The sequence below is a fragment of the Phaseolus vulgaris genome, chromosome 3, assembly GCF_051622355.1.
Source record: "Phaseolus vulgaris cultivar YP4 chromosome 3, ASM5162235v1, whole genome shotgun sequence".
Classification (NCBI taxonomy): domain Eukaryota; kingdom Viridiplantae; phylum Streptophyta; class Magnoliopsida; order Fabales; family Fabaceae; genus Phaseolus; species Phaseolus vulgaris.
Window position 1 is genome coordinate 13,578,633 of NC_143500.1, and position 19,207 is coordinate 13,597,839.

Consider the following 19,207-nt stretch of genomic DNA (forward strand, 5'->3'; position numbering starts at 1 on the left):
CCTAGTGTGTGAAAGATAAATGAGTTTTCCCACAAGTCTTTGATATTGTGTCTTCTCCACTTTTGGGTTTTCCTCATCATTCCCAATCCTATGATTTTGCTCTATTGGCACTCCAGTGGGCTTACAACCCAACTTACCAATCTCTTTGAGAAGATCAAGGATGTATTTCCTTTGAGAAATAAAGATGCCCTGTCTCGAGTAAGCAACCTCTATCCCAAGGAAGTACTTCAGCTTCCCAAGATCCTTCATTTCAAATTGAGCAGCTAGTCTCTCCCTCAAATTTTGTTTTTCAATCTCATCATCACCTGTAATAATCATATCATCTACATAGACCAAAAGTAGAGTGAGTTTACCATTCTGAGAATGTTTTATAAACAGAGTATGGTCACCTTGGCTTTGTCGGTACCCCAAAGATACCATAGCTTGAGTAAACCTTCCAAACCAAGCACGAGGTGATTGTTTAAGACCATATAGGCCCTTCTTAAGTCTGCACGCCTTATTCCCTTCATTAACAATACCATACCCAGGTGGAATCTCCATGTATACTTCTTCCTCCAAGCTTCCATGCAAGAAGGCATTTTTAACATCAAATTGATGCATTGCCCAACCAAAGTGTGCCGCCAGGGAGAGAATAATCCTGACGGTATTCATTTTTGCCACTGGAGCAAAAGTCTCCTCATAATCGATCCCATAGGTTTGAGTGTACCCTTTTGCAACCAACCTTGCTTTATACCGATCCAGTGTGCCATCAGACTTATACTTAACTGTGTATATCCACCTACAACCCACTGCTTTCTTATCTTTTGGTCTCTCTACAATCTCCCAAGTCTCATTCCTTTCTAACGCGCTCATTTCTTCATTCATGGCTCGAATCCAGTTCTCATCTTTTAAGGCTTCTTGTACCGATGTAGGGATTTTGATAGAATCAATAGTTGAAAGAAAACTCTGGTGCTGCATAGAAAGTTTTTCTGTAGACACAAATTGGGATATAGGATATTTGGCACAAGATCTTTTTTCTTTTCTCAAGGCAATAGGTAAATCATTTAGGTTAGGTTCAAAAGCAGTATTTAAGGTGTCCTCAAGAGTCTCACTGGTATGAGTTCTTACCTCCGGTTCAGACAATTGAAGTTGTTGTTCGACCAGGACGGGTTCTTGTTGCCTTCGCTGATATTGTTTTCCAAAATATTTGTCTTCACTATTCTTCTCTGGTAATGATGTTGGTGCAGGGTCTTTGTCATCCTTCCTAAGAACGAAATCCTGTAACAAAGGAAAAGGTGGCAACTCAAGGTCCTCAGCTTCTTGAATACTCTCCCCCTGAAGCTGAGAACTAGGAAAGAAAGACTCTGTTTCATGGAAGGTGACATCTTTGGAAATATAAACTTTACGACTTTGAGGATGATAACATTTGTACCCCTTTTTGTAGGGGGCATAACCGATGAAGACACATTTGATGGCACGAGGATCTAACTTACCCCGATTAGGACTATGAACATGGACAAAAGCAGGACAACCAAAGACACGATTCTGAAGACTATTCAACATGGGAATAGAAGGATAGAATGTGGTCATAACCTGAATAGGAGTAACACCCTCTAGAACCCGAGAGGGTAATCTATTAATCAAATAAGTGGCAGTTAGGACTGCTTCCCCCCAGTAAGATCTAGGAACAGATGTTTGGAAAAGTAAAGCTCGAGTAACCTCAAGGAGATGACGATTTTTCCTTTCAGCAACCCCATTTTGTTGAGGAGTGTCCACACAGGTTAATTCATGAACAACTCCATTTTCCTCAAGGAACTTGGAAAGGTTTTGGTTCACATATTCTCTTCCATTATCAGAACGCAATCTCTTAATTGAACTTTCAAATTGTGTTTGAATCATTCTGTAAAACTTTACAAACAAGTGAAAAACTTCAGACTTATCTTTCATGAGAAATAACCAAGTAACCCGAGTACAATCATCAATAAATGAAACAAACCATTTTGCACCCGAGATATTAGGAATAGGTGAAGGTCCCCATACATCTGAATGAATAAGATCAAAAGGTTTAGAACTTTTATTACCATTGGGAGGAAAAGTTGTCCGATGGTGTTTAGCAAACTGACAAACATCACAATGAAATGACTCAGCAGACACTTTTGTAAATAAAACAGGAAATAAGGACTTTAGGGTACTAAATGGAGGATGACCAAGACGTCTGTGTTGAAGCCATATCTGAGAGGATGACCAAGATTCACGACCTTGCTGAAGATTAGAAGTGTGTGCATGTAGTCTAGCACCCTTTTTACTTTCTTCATGCTGTAAATAATATAACCCGCCCTGCTCTTTAGCAATTCCAATAGTCTTCCCCGTGGCAAGATCCTGAAAAACACAATGGGAAGGGAAAAATACCACTGTACAATTTAAATCTTGGGTAATCTTTTGAATAGACAAGAGGTTATTGGATAGTTTGGGAACATGAAGCACATTTTTTAAAGGAAATGAAGGTTGAAGGTGAATGTTACCACGACCATTAATGGGGGTAGTGGAACCATTAGCAATAGTAATATATGGCTTACCGGATAAAGTAGTGTAGGATGAAAAAGAAGAGGAATGAGGTGTCATATGATCAGTAGCACCAGAGTCTATAATCCAGATATTTTCAGTACTAGAAGCATTAAAGGATAAAAAACTAGAACTCTTACCACTCATAGTAAAGGAACAATAGCTAGATGGCTTACTAAGGGAGTCCATGAGAGTTCAAAACCAACTGAGTTTTTCAGATTGGCAAAATTTGATCCTGTTCACACACACAGGAAAAAAAATCTGCCGGAAAAAATTTTCCGGTGGCGGTTTCCGGCGGCCAGCGGCGGTTTCCGGCGAGCAGTGGCAGTTCCGGCGAGCGGTGCAGTTTCCGGCGAGCGACGGCAGTGGTGGTCGGTGGTGGTCAATGGAGAAAGGATAAGGAAAATAGAAAGTTGCAGCAATGAAGGCTGTCAAGGAAAATGATTACAGCAATGAAGGCTAAAAAAACATTTGCGGAAGCAGAGTCTCCTAGATCAGGAGCTCTGATACCAAGTGGAAAGAAATAAGTGAAATATATTTCTGAGATATTTTACAAATGTGATTACAGTCTCTATTTATAGACTGTTTTACAACCTAATTAAAGAAAGAAATAATAGGCAATGAAAGGCAGAAATAATGAGTGTTTAAAGCTGTACAAATCAAATCAAATCAAATCACTAACAAATCTGTCCTAATAAATATAAAATAGAATCTGCACTTAATTATAACATAATTCTCCTGATTATGCAACATTAACCAATGGGCCTTTAATTCTATTATTATTATTAAATCATATTCGGGCTCAAAGCCCAAACTCTAAGTCATGTGAGTCACTTTATAGAAATTAATTTACATAATTTCTTAAAAAACATCAAGAAAATGAAATTGAAGGGAATGCTGGCAAAAGGATGACATGAATACATTTGATAAGTAAATGACATGAATACATTTGATAAGAAAGTGACATGTGCCACTTCTTGGGCAGGTTTAACATAAAAGTTGAGAAGTGCATTCAAGTACTTGACCTAAAATTCTATCAGAAAACCTTTTACAGTGGCAGACTGAATTTGAAACTAAAAGCAAAAATTAAGCTCTAGCTGACTTGCTGTTGGTGCCTGCATATATCTTTACAGTTTACAAAACACTTGGATCTAGACTGTACTCATCTCAGAAACTCAAAATGGCTGCATTTTAAAAAAATACAACAAAGAGTAAACAAGGCATGCTCAGATTTTTACTCTAATCAAAGCTTGAAATTCTACCCAGCTTCAGGACTTGTGAACTTTGAAACCAAAAACTCTTGGTACATAGTTCTGTGATGGCTTTTGTGGCTTCAGATTTTCGTAAGTCATCAGAAAGAGGTGAGGAAATGTAGCTCCAAAATAAGCTCCATCCATGTCTAGAGGCAGTTTAGGAAATTTGTGTATGAAATACGAGATATTATTTCCCCCATAAATAATTTAACAACCATAAGCCAAAACAGGGTAATCCAAAATATCCAGGATCTAGTTAGCAATAACAAAATCTCAACAAAATGATTTGTTAACTGACTTAATGAAATCATAAAACAAAATAAATCAAGCAAATCTTCGTAATTTTTTTATACCACTTGTTTTCGGATGGCAGCTGTGTAAAAAATGAGGAAAAAAAACTTACAGTTTCCGGTTCTTTGAGTTTTTTTTCCTAAGGGTAGGTTTAGATTGAGGGAGTGAATTTGTAATGATTTGAAAGAAAAATGTAAAGAAGGTGAGGTTGTTTGGATTATGATATAATAGGGTGAATTTGTGAGGAAAGTCTATTGAAGTTTATGAGTGCTATGATGGTTGTAAAGAGATTTTTAATTTTTTTTTAAATGTGTAAAATGTAAATTTACAAATTTACCATTTTTAAAAAAAAATATTTAAATAATAAAATATGAGATATTTTTGTATAAATTTTAGTTAATTAAAATTTTATAAATATATATAAAATATATTTTCATAAAATCAAATCAAATAAAAATAAAAATTATTTTTTATTACTGTTAATATTATTATTTAATAAATTTATTTTAATTATTATTGAATATGTAATTTATTATTATTTTTATTATTATTGTTTATAATTTATAATTTATTATTATTTTAAAAATTTATTTTAGTTACTAGAATTATTTATAATTTTATTACTTTTTTATATATTATTTAAATTTTAAATATATTACTATTATTTCATAGTATTTACATTATATTACTAATTTATTTTCTTTTACTATTACTATATAAATATATTTATATTATTATTATATAAATTTATTTATCTTTAAAAAAATTGTTATATTTTAAAAGTTAAAAAATGAATTCACCTACAACATGCATTTACTCTCGCTTTTGTCAAGGATAAAAAGAAAAATTCGTCATACTTATATGTCTTTCTTTGCATATATGAGTAGAAATTATTTTGCAGATTTCTTACCTTTTTACGCTCCTAAATCAGCATTGATAGATACAAACATGATTCTTCTCACATTTCTATCAGTAAACATTCAAGAAGAACATAAAAGCATACATACAAGTCGGAAATTTCAAACAACTGCCCTTATCAAAGGAGATAAAATATTACGTGCCATTCGCCTAATAATCATATTTCATATATGACAGTTTGTTCTCAAATACCAGACGCAACAAATCGAAGTAAAAAACAACCCTTTTAAGAATAAAGCTTGGTCTTTTTTGTGTCTATATAGTACTACCAGCTCATCCAAGTTAAAGAAATCCTTTTGAGAATTAGTTGAGTTCCTTGTGTCATTCTTAATGATAATTTATGCATGCATGACCAGGAAGACCCGATGAACACACATTTTCTTTTCTATTTTATATTTTAGATACCAATACAAAAAGAAAAAAAGTAACACGCAGTAAGTAAAATGTATGGGGAAAGTAAAACGCTAGAAAGCCAAAACTTGATACAGCTAACAAATTACAACGTTAATTGACGGACCAATAAAAGAGGATAGAAGGCAATGATAAAGTGTATAGATGGAAGAATAACAAAATCCAAATTTTCAAAAGAAAAGATAAGTAGTTCACAGAAGTTCAACATGGCACTTCAAAGGACTTGATACTTCGATTTTGGGCAGTAAGTGTCTCCACACTTGGGGCAATATATTTTTACATTACTTGACCTAGGAATATCTGACTGGCGAACTGGAAGACAGGGCTATCCAGGGCAATAAACTCTTGGACATCTGCCAAAGTCCAAGTTTTTGAACTTGTGAAGCTGTAGATAATCCAATGTCATTTATCAGTGCCATCTTTGTTCAGAATAAAACATCAAAAAACAGGATAATTAGGAGAAAATCATACCATTGCAGCCATTCCTTTGCTTGTCAAAATGTACCGGGCTTGAAGTTATCATCTCCCAGCAAGAAAGTCTAGGTCAGCTTCCAAGAGTCTAAATGAAACTGAAACAATAAGATCAGCCTAATGTATCAGCTAGATCACGCAGAAAAACCACAACATGAAACTCGAAAAATCAAAACAGGGAAACTCGAAAAAAAAGAAGAAGGAATCCACAAAATAAAATTGAGCACAAATCAAAGATTGAAAAGAACTGACATGAACTTTCGATACGCGAAAAGAGAAAGAGCCAAAGGGAAACACAGAATTATCGTTGAACTCCTCAAACTTGAAGGAAGTGCTGCGGATTTTCAATCAAAAAGAAAAATAAAATAAAAATCTACAAACAAATTAAAAAGCTTTGCTTGAAAAGAGAAGTTCAAATCTATATTAAACCTGCATATAAGAAAAGAAAACGTGTTTTAAACTGCATCAAGATTATTTTATAAGAAAATGATAAAAAATTGTAAGAAGATGAGATGTTTCTCATTATCTTATATGTCATGAATAGGAAATATATAAGGGAGTCTCTCCAAATTACAATCTAATTAGGTAGGGATACTAATATAATGAGATTCTATCATTATTAAATTAATTGCATATAATTGAGTACAATATCGTATAATATGTTACAATATTGCATACAATAATTGCATAAAATTTGATAATTACCATTTCCTTAATACTTCCCTCAAGTTGATAGTTGATAGGTGAAGATCATAACTTTGTCGAAGCGTGATGATACATTTTTGCGCCAGGTATTTCAAATGATACGCTATTCTCTGATGTGTATGACTTAATGTATAAAAAATATATAGAGAGTTTCTCTCTCCAAATTACAATCTAATTAGGTACGGATACTAATATAATGAGATTCTATCATTATTAAACCAATTACATAAATTGGGTACAATATTGCATATAATTTGATAATTATTATTTCCTTAATATATTTCTTTATAAAAAAAGGTAATCGACTTACACTGGATTATAATTCTCCCATCAAGAAAGGCATAAATCGCAGCTTGAACTTGGTTTTCCGAAGTAGGAAGAACCCCTCCGGCAACGACACCAGTAGAGGCTGAGGCTAAACCTCCGGCTGAGGCTGAATTAACCGTAGACCGTCGTTAGTTGCACCCAATTCAATGCAAATTGGGAAATTCACTCTAGAGTTTACGAAACGCAAAATCAGTCTCACAGAAAACATTTTTGCACTAGGTATTTCAAATGATACGCTATTCTCTTATGTGTGTTACATCACTTCATAGGAAATATATAGGCGTTTCTCTCTCCAAATTATAATCTAATTAGGAATATTAATCATTATTAAAATTAATTACATATAATTGAGTATAATATTGTACAATATCTTACAATAATTACATATAATTTTATAATTATTATTTTCTTAATATATTTCTTTATAAAAAAAAGTAATCGACACTGAATTCTAATTCTCCCGTCAAGAAAGACATAAATCACAACTTGAACTTGGTTTTCCGAAATAAGAAGAACCCTTCCGACACCGACATCGGTGAAGGCTAAGGCTGAATTAATCGTAAACCACCGTCAATTGCATTCAATTCAATGCAAATTGGGAAATTCACTTTGGAGTTTATGAAACGCAAAATAAGTCCCACAAAAAACATTTTTACGCCAGATATTTCAAATGATACGCTATTCCAATTTTTTACATTTAAATAATAACTAGAAAATATTTAATATTAAAATTAATTCAAAAATTAATTCGGCGGCGCCATTTAATTAAAAAATTTGGGGAATAGATCTAACTTTTATTTTACCACTTGAAGTTGACATTTATTTTAAATTTTTAAATAAAATCTCATTTACTTTATTAATATTTATTATTCAACATTTTATACGGTAAACTGATTAAAACTAAGTTTTTATAAAAATTTTAAAATAATTATGATCAAATTTAAAAAATTTAAGCAGTTTTATTTATAATGAGATTAAGAATAGTAATATTTTTTGTTTTTTGCAAATTCCATATATTTTTTCGCTCATATTATTTTTTGGTCTATGTTTGTGTGCACCTTGGACGCACGCTGTAATCCTAATACGCTGGCAGTGGTGTGGGCTTAATCCATGCAACCAAATTATTACAATTGACAAATTCGATAAACGGTGCGTTTAAGAATTCCGTTGTTCTTACAGTTCGCAGTAAGAGCAAGGAAAACACTGACCATCGTCGATTGTTTCGATCGGAGACTGAACTGGTACGTCCCGCTCACACTCCTATTCAATTTCAAATTCCTTTTCTATTTCACTGTCTCTCTATCTTTCTCAAAATCTCGTTCGTGTAATTCGTAAGATTGCTTCACTTTCATATATCGTTGATACATTCTCGTGTGCTATATAAGAAGTTGAATTTGAGGTATGATAAGAAAAGGAGCTCCATTATTTATGTATATACTTAATTGGTTCCAGAAAGAAGCAAAATGATAAAAGCAGTGCTGGTGATGAACACGCAGGGGAAGCCTCGTCTCGCCAAATTCTACGAATTTCAGGTCCCTCCTCTCTCTTCAAACCCTTGGTGTCAACATTTCCATTTATCATTTAATGGATGCATTTTTCACACTTTTTTTTTCCTTTTTGTGCTGGATCAGCCCGTGGAGCAGCAACAGGAAGCTATTCGCAATGTGTTTTCAGGTTTCTCTCTCCCTCCCTCTTTAGTTTTCTTTTCAGTTTTGCTTTCCTTTTTTGTGAATGTCGTTTCTTTTGCAGTATTATGCACTAGACCTGAACATGTCAGCAATTTTGTGGATGCTGAGTCCTTCTTTGGCCCTGTATTTCTCTACTTCCTATAAATTTGATTTGTCAGAGTTTCATGATTTTTTATTTTAATTATCATTAGTTAGGCATTGGAAAGAAATATGAGATTAGGGCTTTTTCTTTGCAGTGTTTGTCGCCATAGTACTGATTAAATTTATTTTATGGATTTGTATTGGCATATGGTGTGGCAAGAGTAATAGCTAGGACTGAATTACCATGAACTTGTTTTGAAACTAAACTTAGAAGGACTGCTATGATCGTAATTGTGAGTGTGCTTTTATTTTATAATTGAAAACTTTCTGTTAAGTTTTGTTAACTTGATGACCAACTGGTGTAGCCTGTGTTCTTTTGAGCAATTCTTTGGCCTCTTTGTAGTAATGCTGTTATCTCATCTTTTTTCATTCGAGGAATGGAAGTATGGATTTATTATTGTATTCTCGTGCAGGATTCTCGCCTTGTCTACAAGCACTTTGCAACTTTATATTTTGTGTTCATTTTTTATAGTTCTGAAAACGAACTAGCTATGCTTGATTTGATATAAGGTAGATTCCGATATTATCTAACTTTTACTGCATTGCATTGAATGTCAAAATCGAAAATATATATCTTTTACAGGGATGAGTATGCTGAATAGATTAATTGATAATTTTACTCAGTAATGGTGACTTATCAGTGTGTTTGGGAATCAATCAGTGTGTCTCAAATGTCTGAAGAAGCTACGAAGTTTTGGTTGAAAACCGGAGTAATTTTTTTCCTATTAATACTATTCTTAAGAATTGGGAAAATTTATATCATGAAATGCCAGATTTCTGAATTATCGTTGATAAAAAATTGTTGTGCCTGCTAAGAACTATTATAAAAGTAGTGAATTTTAAACTTTAGTTATATATGATGTAACTTAATGTTGCAATGCTGGTTTTATCGATGCTTGCATCAAAGTAATTTAGATTAATATTTTTAATACATATCATCAAGTGCCTCCCAAAGTAGGTAATATGTAATGTATGGGAACATGCGTAAACTGACGTTTTACCATCCTCATGGCTACGTCTTGCTTCTAGGCTGACAAACCTGAGAAAATGTATCATACTTGAGTAGTTTTTTCCGTGGGTGTCATCAATATGATGATGAAGGTAGAGACAACCAATGAAGCTTCTTTCTATCAGTAATGGGTTCAGGACAAGGACGATTGAAGTTAGAATTAGAGTATTGTTGTTCTAGGTTTTGGATCCTTTTGAGTATGAACATATAACTTATTTAATACTTGGAAACTAAGAAGTTATAATGATAAAAACATGGATGACAAGATAGAAACTCTTCTAGAATTTCCTATACATACACTGTACTTTAAGGACTTCATACCTACCGTAATCATCCCAAAACTAACTGAAATAATAAAAAATAGATACTAGTGATAGAATTCAAAGATATAATTTTGAGAAATGGTGTATATTCTTATTATTCAGAAACAGCCAATACAATGAAGCAGCAGTGCTGAAAACATGCACCGCATGCACCACTAACAGAAATGATTACAATCAAAACAGAAAATAATTACAATCAAAAGCAGTGCTAAAAGTATGCACCACTTGTAACAGGATCCACAACAAACAGTAAAGCATATACACTAACAGTCCCCCTCAAACTCAAGGTTATTGACCAAGATATCCTTTGAGTAAAACAGAGTTATCAATCTGAGACTTAACAAAAGAAACAGATGAGTGAAATTCAAAATATACATACACTGTTATCTTTTGCAAACTTACTGATACTAACAAGATTTTTGTTTATGGAAGGAACATGTAAAAGACTTTTGAGATATAATGTGATATATGGATTAGTACTCGAGGGAAAAGATGCAGAACCATAACATGATTGGCAAACATTTCCTAGAAAAACATTTTCATCTTCTTGAGTAGAAACATCTTCCACAAGATTGGTGGCGTCAGTAGTGATGTGATGTGAAGCACTGGAGTCAATAAACCAGTTTTGAGTTTGTTGTGTAGGAACAGATTGTGTTGCATATGCCTGTAGTAGAGGATTAGACACTGCTGCAGTACAAAACTGAGGTGGTGCAGAAAATTGATGTGATGCAAAGACTGATGTGGTGCAGAAGAAGGAGAAGACCATGGCTGAGACATTCTTAGGAAAGAAATTCTGATGTGAATTGTAGAGTTGTGCAGGATTAGAATGCGGATAGAAATTGTAAGGTTGAGCAACATAAGTTGGATTAAGACGATGATAGCAAATTGATGTAGTGTGTCCATACTTATTACAAATTTGACAATGAATAGAGACACGGCCATTGCGACCACCTCTACGGCCACCTCTGCCGCAGTGAAAATAACCTCCTCGTGAAGAATTACCAGAAAGATAATTCCAAGAAGACTCAAAATGCATGAGTTAATTGAACAGTAGGAGTATAAGTTGTTTATAATTTTGTCAAGAGTTAAATTGAGAGAGATGTTGTCACTGGATTGCTTAAATTTCTCAATTCGAGCTTCTTGAGCAACAAGTAATGATTCAATTTCATCAAATGAAAATAGATCTGGTTTGCTATTGATAAGAGAAATGAATGATTCATATTCAACAGGAAGACCTTCAATAAGAATGTCCAGTTGTTCATGTTCAGAAACAGGATAACCAATAGAATTGAGTGAATGAACAAGCGTTTTGAGACAAAGTAAGAATTTGTTAATTGGACGATCACCTTTTTTCATATTACGCTGTTGTGCCTTTGCTTTAGTTTGTGAATTAAAATGCAAATGAATTTTCTCCCAAAGTTGAAAAGAATGCTTGCATCCGATGACTCTGGCTAAGAACGATGCAGAGAGAGATGATTGCAACCATGAGAGTAGGAGCTGATCTTGCGTTTCCCATGCACTATACTCTGGATTTTCAATTCCAAGATCACAATCGGAAAGAGAAAGATATTGCGAGGGAATTAGAGGATGGACAAAAAAACGATGAAGACGATGTGTCTTGATAACAAGTTCAACCTACTGTTTCCAGATAAAAACAAATTGTGTTAAGAGAGTTTCTCTGATATAGAATAGGAGAAGAGAACCAGTGAAGGAGTGGTTGATGAAATTGGCATAGGTGCGCGATTGTGTTGGTTCAGATACATTAGCCATGAAAGAGTTTTCAAGCTTTGGATACCATGATAGAATTCAAAGAAATAATTTAGAGAAATGGTGTATATTCTTATTTTTCAGAAACAGTTAATACAATGATTATATAGACAGTCTAAGTGGTGCTGAAAACATGCACCGCATGCACCACTAAAAGAAATTATTACAATGAAAACAGAAAATGATTACAATCAAAAGCAGTGCTAAAAGTATGCACATGGTGCACCACTTATAACAGAATCCACAACAAACAAAGCATATACATTAACAACTAGAAATTATTCCGTGTGAAAATTACAGAGTAATGTTAAAATTATATTGTTATGATAAACCGTTTATACCTTTTAAATCATTTTGATCTCTGGTAGAGCTTAATGATGTCATGTAGTTCATGTATGTAGCCAACCATGCATTGTGGGATATGACTTAGTTGTTTTTTTACACCATAAGCATGTGAAAGAATACCCATATGCATACGAATCTACATTGTATATTTTTAAAGGGAAAGAAAACGTATTTAATCCAAGTTTCTAGGAAAATGTGAAACCTAATTACAAGTTGGTACTAACAACTCTTCTCAAGAAACCTTAATTTGAATGTTTATTTGGGCTAAATGTTTTTGTGGTGATTTTGCTTTTTTTCACATTATGAACTCTATTGGAGGTAATAGTGTTAAGCGTTAACAGTCTATTTCACCTTTAATTTTATCATTTTCTTAAACCATTTCGATTTTATTGCATATTGTTCCAAGGATCCTGGAGGAGTAATTATTTTCCGTATCATTATATATTATCTATTACATTCTGCATGGCTATGTAGATATGCTAACAGTTGTTCATTACTGCCTCTTACATTGTTTTTAATTTTTTGTTTTGATTTACTTACTTAGGCCCTTTCTTCCTTCAGTCTTTGTTGAAACATTGGACAAATGCTTCAGAAATGTATGTGAGCTTGATATCGTGTTCAACTATAGTAAGGTTTTATGCTTTGTGCCCTCGATTATGAATCTTATGTTCTTTATCTCAAATTGACTCTACATGGTAATGCACCCCTGTATCAAAATATGAATTAGAAACTGTTACGATTTTGGGAAACATTTTTTGTTGCATATATGATTTGCTGGAGTTTGCTGCAGTCTGTAAGTTTGACTTGCTGGATTCTCAAATATGAAGCAATTGAGAATGTTTGACTTTGCACTTTTTACTCTAGATTGACAACTCCTTTATATGTTATTTTTCTCCATTAATTTTGTGTTTGTTTTGGAAATGCCCTTCAATTTAGGGAAATCAATTCATTATTTTGCTTAGTAGCTCAATAGTGATACTTCAACCTAAGCAAATCTGCATCTTAAATTTCCATTAATGTGAACCTAAAATATTAGTTCATCTGCAGATGCATACTATACTAGATGAGATCATTCTGGGAGGGCAGGTGTTGGAGACAAGTTCAACTGAGGTGATGAGAGCTATTGAAGAAATAGCAAGGTGCTGTCTCCTTCCCTTCTGGTTTTTAAGATGGTCTTTCTTTTTTACATAAGATTCTCCCCACTCTAGCCTATTACTTTCTTCAATAATACGATGATTTCTCTCTAAACCTCCCCTTCTTTATTTGTTGGCAATTATGCCTTATTTCTTCTACTATCTCATCCGCCTAACTAACCTAACTGACTTCCTCAAAAATATAGACCTAACGATCTATCAAGGTGAATGGCTTGTAGCTACTAAAATGAAGTTCCATTTGATGTTCAACTGATTAAAGCATGATGACCAAGCCAATTCTTCCCAGCAGCCCAAGAACAGATTCCACTCCTTTGAAGTCAAATACAAAACATGTAAACACCTCCATGCTCGTTTATATCCCTGTTTTCAATGTCAGTTTTGGCCATGAAACAGCATCAGAGGCTGTATTAGTTATACTGAGATCCCATGGCTCCCTCACGAATTTCACTCCTACACATGATTGCAACTGAGGATTATCAAGATCTTCCACCTTATTTTACTTTTGTGGTAGATTAATTTTGTACTACCCAAACCTAAGACCTCCGTTGTTGTCATTGGTTTAGTCCTTGGTTGTCCTCTACTGCTAAACATTGAGACTTCTATCAATTTAAACCTCTTTGCAACCCAGAAAAAGATCCATCTCTGCCACTATGATTCTTGATATAATAAAACTTCATTTTGTTCTTTTCAAATTCTTTGTCTAGTATGTTGTTAGGTTGCTCCTAATTCTTGTAGCTTTTGAGCTTCTGGTTTTGTTATCCACAATCCTTAATATTCTGTTGACTTCCATCACTTGCCTCCCCATGCTCTTACACCTCTTCCTTACGTTGATCAAAATGATACCCTGGTTGGAATCTTTTGACCAGTACCTTCACTACCGTTGATAAAGCATGGGTTGTGTCGTTTCCATGTTACTCAACCGTTGAGAACATTACCTCTAAGAGCCTCAACTTCCTTCGATAGCTTTTTATTCCTTGTGTTTTTAGTGGCTTCAAAATAAAGCTCTACCTGGATAACTTGCCCGTAAGTCTTCCTCTCTAACAAATGGTGGACTCATCTTCAATATTTGTAACCCACCCATGGCACCAAGATTGGAGCTATGGTGAATAGCAATATTAAGACTGCCTCAGAATCTAAAGAAAAAAAAAGATTTTTTATTGATGAACACTAAATCCCAAATGTTGTGCCGATGTGATTGCAGCCTTAGGCTAGGGTTAGAAGGTATAAAATGAATGATTTCCCATGATATTCAAAAGACCAAGATTCTGCCCTATCAGACTATATAATCCTCTATCAAATGATAAGATTATTTCTCTTGTTCTACCCTCTTTATTTATAAGCAATACGCATCTACTATATCTTCCTAACTAATTAACTACCTTATCGATACTTAACTGTTAATGGTATCTATCAAAGTGCTACGTCATTCCAACTATAGATGTTGCATTTTATTTATAAGGTAAATTAATTACTAAGTCATTAAACTATTTGGCTATTTTTAATTGAATCCCTCATTGAATTGCAATTGCATCGTTGTTTTTAGTTTATGACGACAGAAACATTGGGGAAATTTTTTTTGTATAGGTTTTAAAAATCTTAGATACTTAATTAAAAATTACATGATCAAGGACCTAATTATAATTTTTTTAATTAAGACCTAATTAAAAATTCCCAATTAGTTTAACAAACTACTGATTAATTAATTATTTTTTTATAAAAAGACTTTGTATGCATTTTAAATAGATGGAATGATAATGTATCAAAATTATTATATTTTTTACATATATTTCCGTATGAATTTAACATTTTGAGGTTTATGTGTATTTTTGTGACTACATAAACATATATCTAAACTTGGTTTATACATGAAAGAAGGCTTGACGCAGCATCCAATGCAATCAATCTTGTTCCAAAATCTGTTTCTGGTTGGAGGTCACGGTAAAATAATTTCAATTAAACTTCCGGAAGGTTGTCCACACATACAGGGGGAGCTAAAAGGTGAAATGTATCTTATGTTCTACGAAGTTCGTTGGATATTGTTGTCTAGAACTCTGGAATGAATGCTCCTAACTGATACAACGACTGACATCCAGAATTACAGTTGAGTTCACCATGAAAGCTTGTGTCGATTGATCTAACACAGATTGCTTAGTCAATTGGTGTGTACAATATTTGTGATTGATTCCTTACCCATGTTGATCAAACAAACTGTTGTGTACATCTTTACTGTGCACTTATTGTTCCCAACGAATCTCAATTTCAGTTAATCTAAATTGACTTTAAGTGTTTAAATTCTTTATCAACCGTGTCAAGATACTGGAATCAATGCATTGAAACAGATGTCAAAAATCATCTTAAAGAATCACAAGTTCTAGTTTTCTGAAATCCATGTTATAGTTTCTGCATCGTTGTTATGCAGTTCATCCAATTTGATAAATAATTCTCTTGATTCTTATATCTAATGCGTTACAAACTTTGCAGTAGTTACTGCATATAATTCCAATGGAAGAGCCATCATTTTCCAAGCCAGTTTGCAGAAGTAACAATGTGGGCGAGTCATAATTCAGTATCACTATCACCCCTCAAGTTCTTTCTCTAATATCTTGTAGAGCTAAACGAGCAGCGTTACGTCCAGGTGCTCCCATAACTCCACCACCAGGATGTGCTCCACTTCCGCACAAGTATAACCCTTGAAGCGGAGTCTTGTAGTTTGACCTTAGTCCCAAATCAACGAAATATTTACGTAATTACAAGTAGTTGGAACATGGTTATAATCAGTTATACGTAAAAAAAACAGAAACCAGATTATATTCCAAGCCAGCATAATTTAGCTTACCACCCCTTTGCAGGTCGCATGAGGAAAAGGGAATCCAACCCCATAGCCCCATGGAATATATTCCCTCCTGCCCAAAAGAACAGTTCAAAGTGTTAACTGTCACAATATACAAATTCTTTCCAGTTCGAGGGATTGGGGAAGCTTTGTTTCATTTATGCATTCTCTTGGGTGTCTCTTTTGTACCCTAGAAAAAGCTCTTTGACTTGCACTTAAAATATCAACTGCATATGTTTTTGTTTGGGTGAATATGGCTAAATTACCTGTCAAACCGATTACCCTTTCAAGGTCTGGTGGAGTCAGCATGTCATAACTGATGTGCTGAGGCCAGGAGCATATTCATCAATCAACGTGAAGCATTTTTGTGCAAACGATTCCTGAATAGATTCAACATAAAATAATTAACAAGTTTTGGCATTATGCAGCCGCCTGCACTCACAAGTGCAAGACCAAGGGGGAACAAAAAACAAATTCATGCACAGAAATGCATAACATAAGGAAAAACAATCAATGTAACTAGAAATCCAAAACAAACTAACTCTGTATTCGTGATCTTGCCAGTCACCATCCAATGGTTTCTAGGGTGTGTACTGCACAAACAGGTTGATTACATGCTTACCTGTGAAGAGAGCACATTTCATAAGCTAGATGTTATCAACAAAAGTAACCGTTCCAGTTCTAGTCTACTAGTGAAATTCAATGGAAGCTAAAGGCAAAACAAAGTCAGTTCAACAGTGCCAAGAATTTAAATCATCATAATGAGGCAAATACTTTAAAGCAAAGTAATAAAACTTCCTCCAGTAAACTAAACATAGTAGGATATCCTTAAACACAGTTTCAAGTACCAGGTGGAGAAATAGTTTTGTCCAGTATGGAGGGAATTGTCATCTCAATAACCGGTCTTCAAAAATTATCTTATCACAAGTTGATATTTTCAATTTGGATTAGAAGAAATTTAATTAGATAATAAGGTCTTTTCAACAATCAGCAGGTAGATTAAAAAAAGAAAAGGTAGAGACAAAGAATGTACTTGCTTCCATTAAGGAATCTGAACTTCAAAAACATCATTGGAGCTAATGTTGAAAATTTAAGGAATGGTATAAAATTAGTTGAGAGCAGATGATTACGGGCTCATTAAATAATAAAATTAGAATATTAAAAACATAAAATAAGTTTTATAGTTATTCGCGAACAAATACTCCTTTGAACACAAATCTAAGAAAAAAAATAGCATGGATAATATCACAATATAAGCAAATCACAACTAATTTCACTATACTTACTAAGATCATCCCCAAAGTACCCTTCATTTGACTGAGATTCTATTTCTAATGATCATTTTTCTTTCTTGATACCAAGACCAACCAATAAAGGAGTTTAGAAAAAATAATCTTTAATTTTTAAATGAGATTAATAAATTAAATAATGGCGATTATCTTTCTTAACTAACTATTTTTTCTTAAATAACACACAAATTAGTTATTTTATCATCTTTTCCCTCCATATTCTTCTTCTCGTTGTCATAATCAGATTCTTATTTTATAAAAAATTGTTCATTATTTACTCGCTTGTATCTATATATGAAATAAATAGCATGTTATTTACTCGCTTGTATGAACAATACAAAGTTATAGGGAATGGGTAGCTAATTAACAGTTTATGTCTCAACTATAATTAAGAAATAATTTTTCAGGAATGTTACTTAAGAATATCATTTTGAGATAAAATTGGTAGTGGCATTTTTCTTTTGACAAATTTGTCTACTCATGTTTATTTTTATGCCTGTTTTTCTATGTATAATACATATATGAAAGAAAATTTAAACACAGAATCAAAGAGGTTAAAACAAAACATAATCTCCATCTTTGGACAAAAGGAAGTAATGTATAATACTTGAAATATAAAAGAACGTACTTGGTAAACCTATCATGTTTAAGTATGAAATGGAGAAAAAAACTGTCTATGGACTCCTTCCTCTAAATGTTTTGGGTAAGATGCAAAGAAAAGTACTAGTAAACTTAATTTCAGATCATTCCAGCATATTAAAAATATTTTTGTCAAAGAACAATATTTCATTCTGACTATGCACTAGAAAGATATCAAACTAGCAAGAGAAATACATACGACCAAATCCCACGTTCCCCATAAGTTTCTCCCATCACATGATGTAGCAGAACATAGCCACTTCCTGAGGTGTGGACACTGGCCTGCATTACAGATTTAGAAATACTATGTAACTGAGCCCATGTAGACAATAAATTGCTGATTTGTTAAAAATATCCCACAAAATTACTAAATCATTTATCAGTTAAGTATTGATTTAAGTGATCTAGTAAATTGTCAACTATTACCTCACCTATTTGCTCCTGGTCCCTTTTAGTTTTGGTCTTGACCTTCCCTCTCTGACCTTTGATCAATGCGTCAAATAGCCAATATACCTGTTATGGACAAGTCACTAGGCGACCTAAGACCTAGAAGCTTCTTTAGTATATATACATTCAATCTGGCATTATTTTCGACCCTTCTTCATAATAAATGTTATCCTTTATTTATATGTTGACTTTTCGGGATTTACATGATTTTTTTGATACACATAAAGTCCCTTTATACATAAGATCAACATAAGATTCTTCAACATGCTATATTGAGCTCGACCCATGATCTTACAGCCTCCTAACCTCAGGCGTAAGTCAATGACACTAAAAAATTCTTCACTTCTTTGACCAACTCCGCATGACCCTAGTGCACCACCTCAAAATCGGCCCATGACCCATGTGCTGTATCGGGCTCAACCCATGATCTTACAGTTACCCTAGCCTCAAATGCAAGTCAATGAGGCTAAAAGCCTTCATCTTCGTGGCCAACTCAGCATGACCCTTGTGCCACTTCGACCCTTGACACATGCACTGTATCGGGCTTGCCACCTCAATACCATGCTGACTTCCATAGCCCCCTTGACCTTCCCTGCGATATCCCTCAGCTTCGTCCTTTCCTCTGCCTTCGCCGCCTTAGGTATCTATGCCCATTTAT

General features: G+C 33.8%; 1 protein-coding gene across 31 annotated transcripts; it reads left to right on the plus strand.

The window, feature by feature from the left end:
- Positions 1-7,920: 7,920 nt before the first annotated feature.
- On the plus strand, positions 7,921-16,453 carry LOC137806648 (AP-3 complex subunit sigma-like). 31 transcript variants are annotated; one of them, XR_016519525.1, is made up of 8 exons: positions 7,921-8,158; positions 8,370-8,449; positions 8,549-8,591; positions 8,667-8,728; positions 9,160-9,256; positions 12,752-12,822; positions 13,238-13,329; positions 15,220-15,649. XR_016519525.1 is itself a non-coding variant. In XM_090300374.1 (7 exons), exons 3-7 carry the CDS (start codon positions 8,580-8,582, stop codon positions 16,366-16,368), a joined length of 393 nt encoding a protein of 130 aa, XP_090156500.1. In that variant the 5' UTR covers positions 7,935-8,158; positions 8,370-8,449; positions 8,549-8,579; the 3' UTR covers positions 16,369-16,442. The 31 variants fall into 31 exon arrangements, 13 of the variants coding, with proteins under 13 accessions (XP_090156494.1, XP_090156501.1, XP_090156500.1 ...); XR_016519524.1 differs by having other exon boundaries at positions 7,935-8,158; positions 12,735-12,822; XR_016519526.1 differs by having other exon boundaries at positions 7,935-8,158; positions 12,735-12,817.
- Positions 16,454-19,207: the final 2,754 nt, after the last annotated feature.

What these genes read in the sequence shown, in the direction of transcription:
- LOC137806648 (XM_090300366.1), top strand. Translation starts at nt 8,381, where the DNA reads ATGATAAAAGCAGTGCTGGTGATGAACACGCAGGGGAAGCCTCGTCTC. An exon ending in CCAAATTCTACGAATTTCAG is followed by an intron (nt 8,450 to 8,548) that starts GTCCCTCCTCTC and finishes GTGCTGGATCAG; the next exon opens with CCCGTGGAGCAGCAACAGGA. An exon ending in TGATATCGTGTTCAACTATA is followed by an intron (nt 12,818 to 13,237) that starts GTAAGGTTTTAT and finishes GTTCATCTGCAG; the next exon opens with ATGCATACTATACTAGATGA.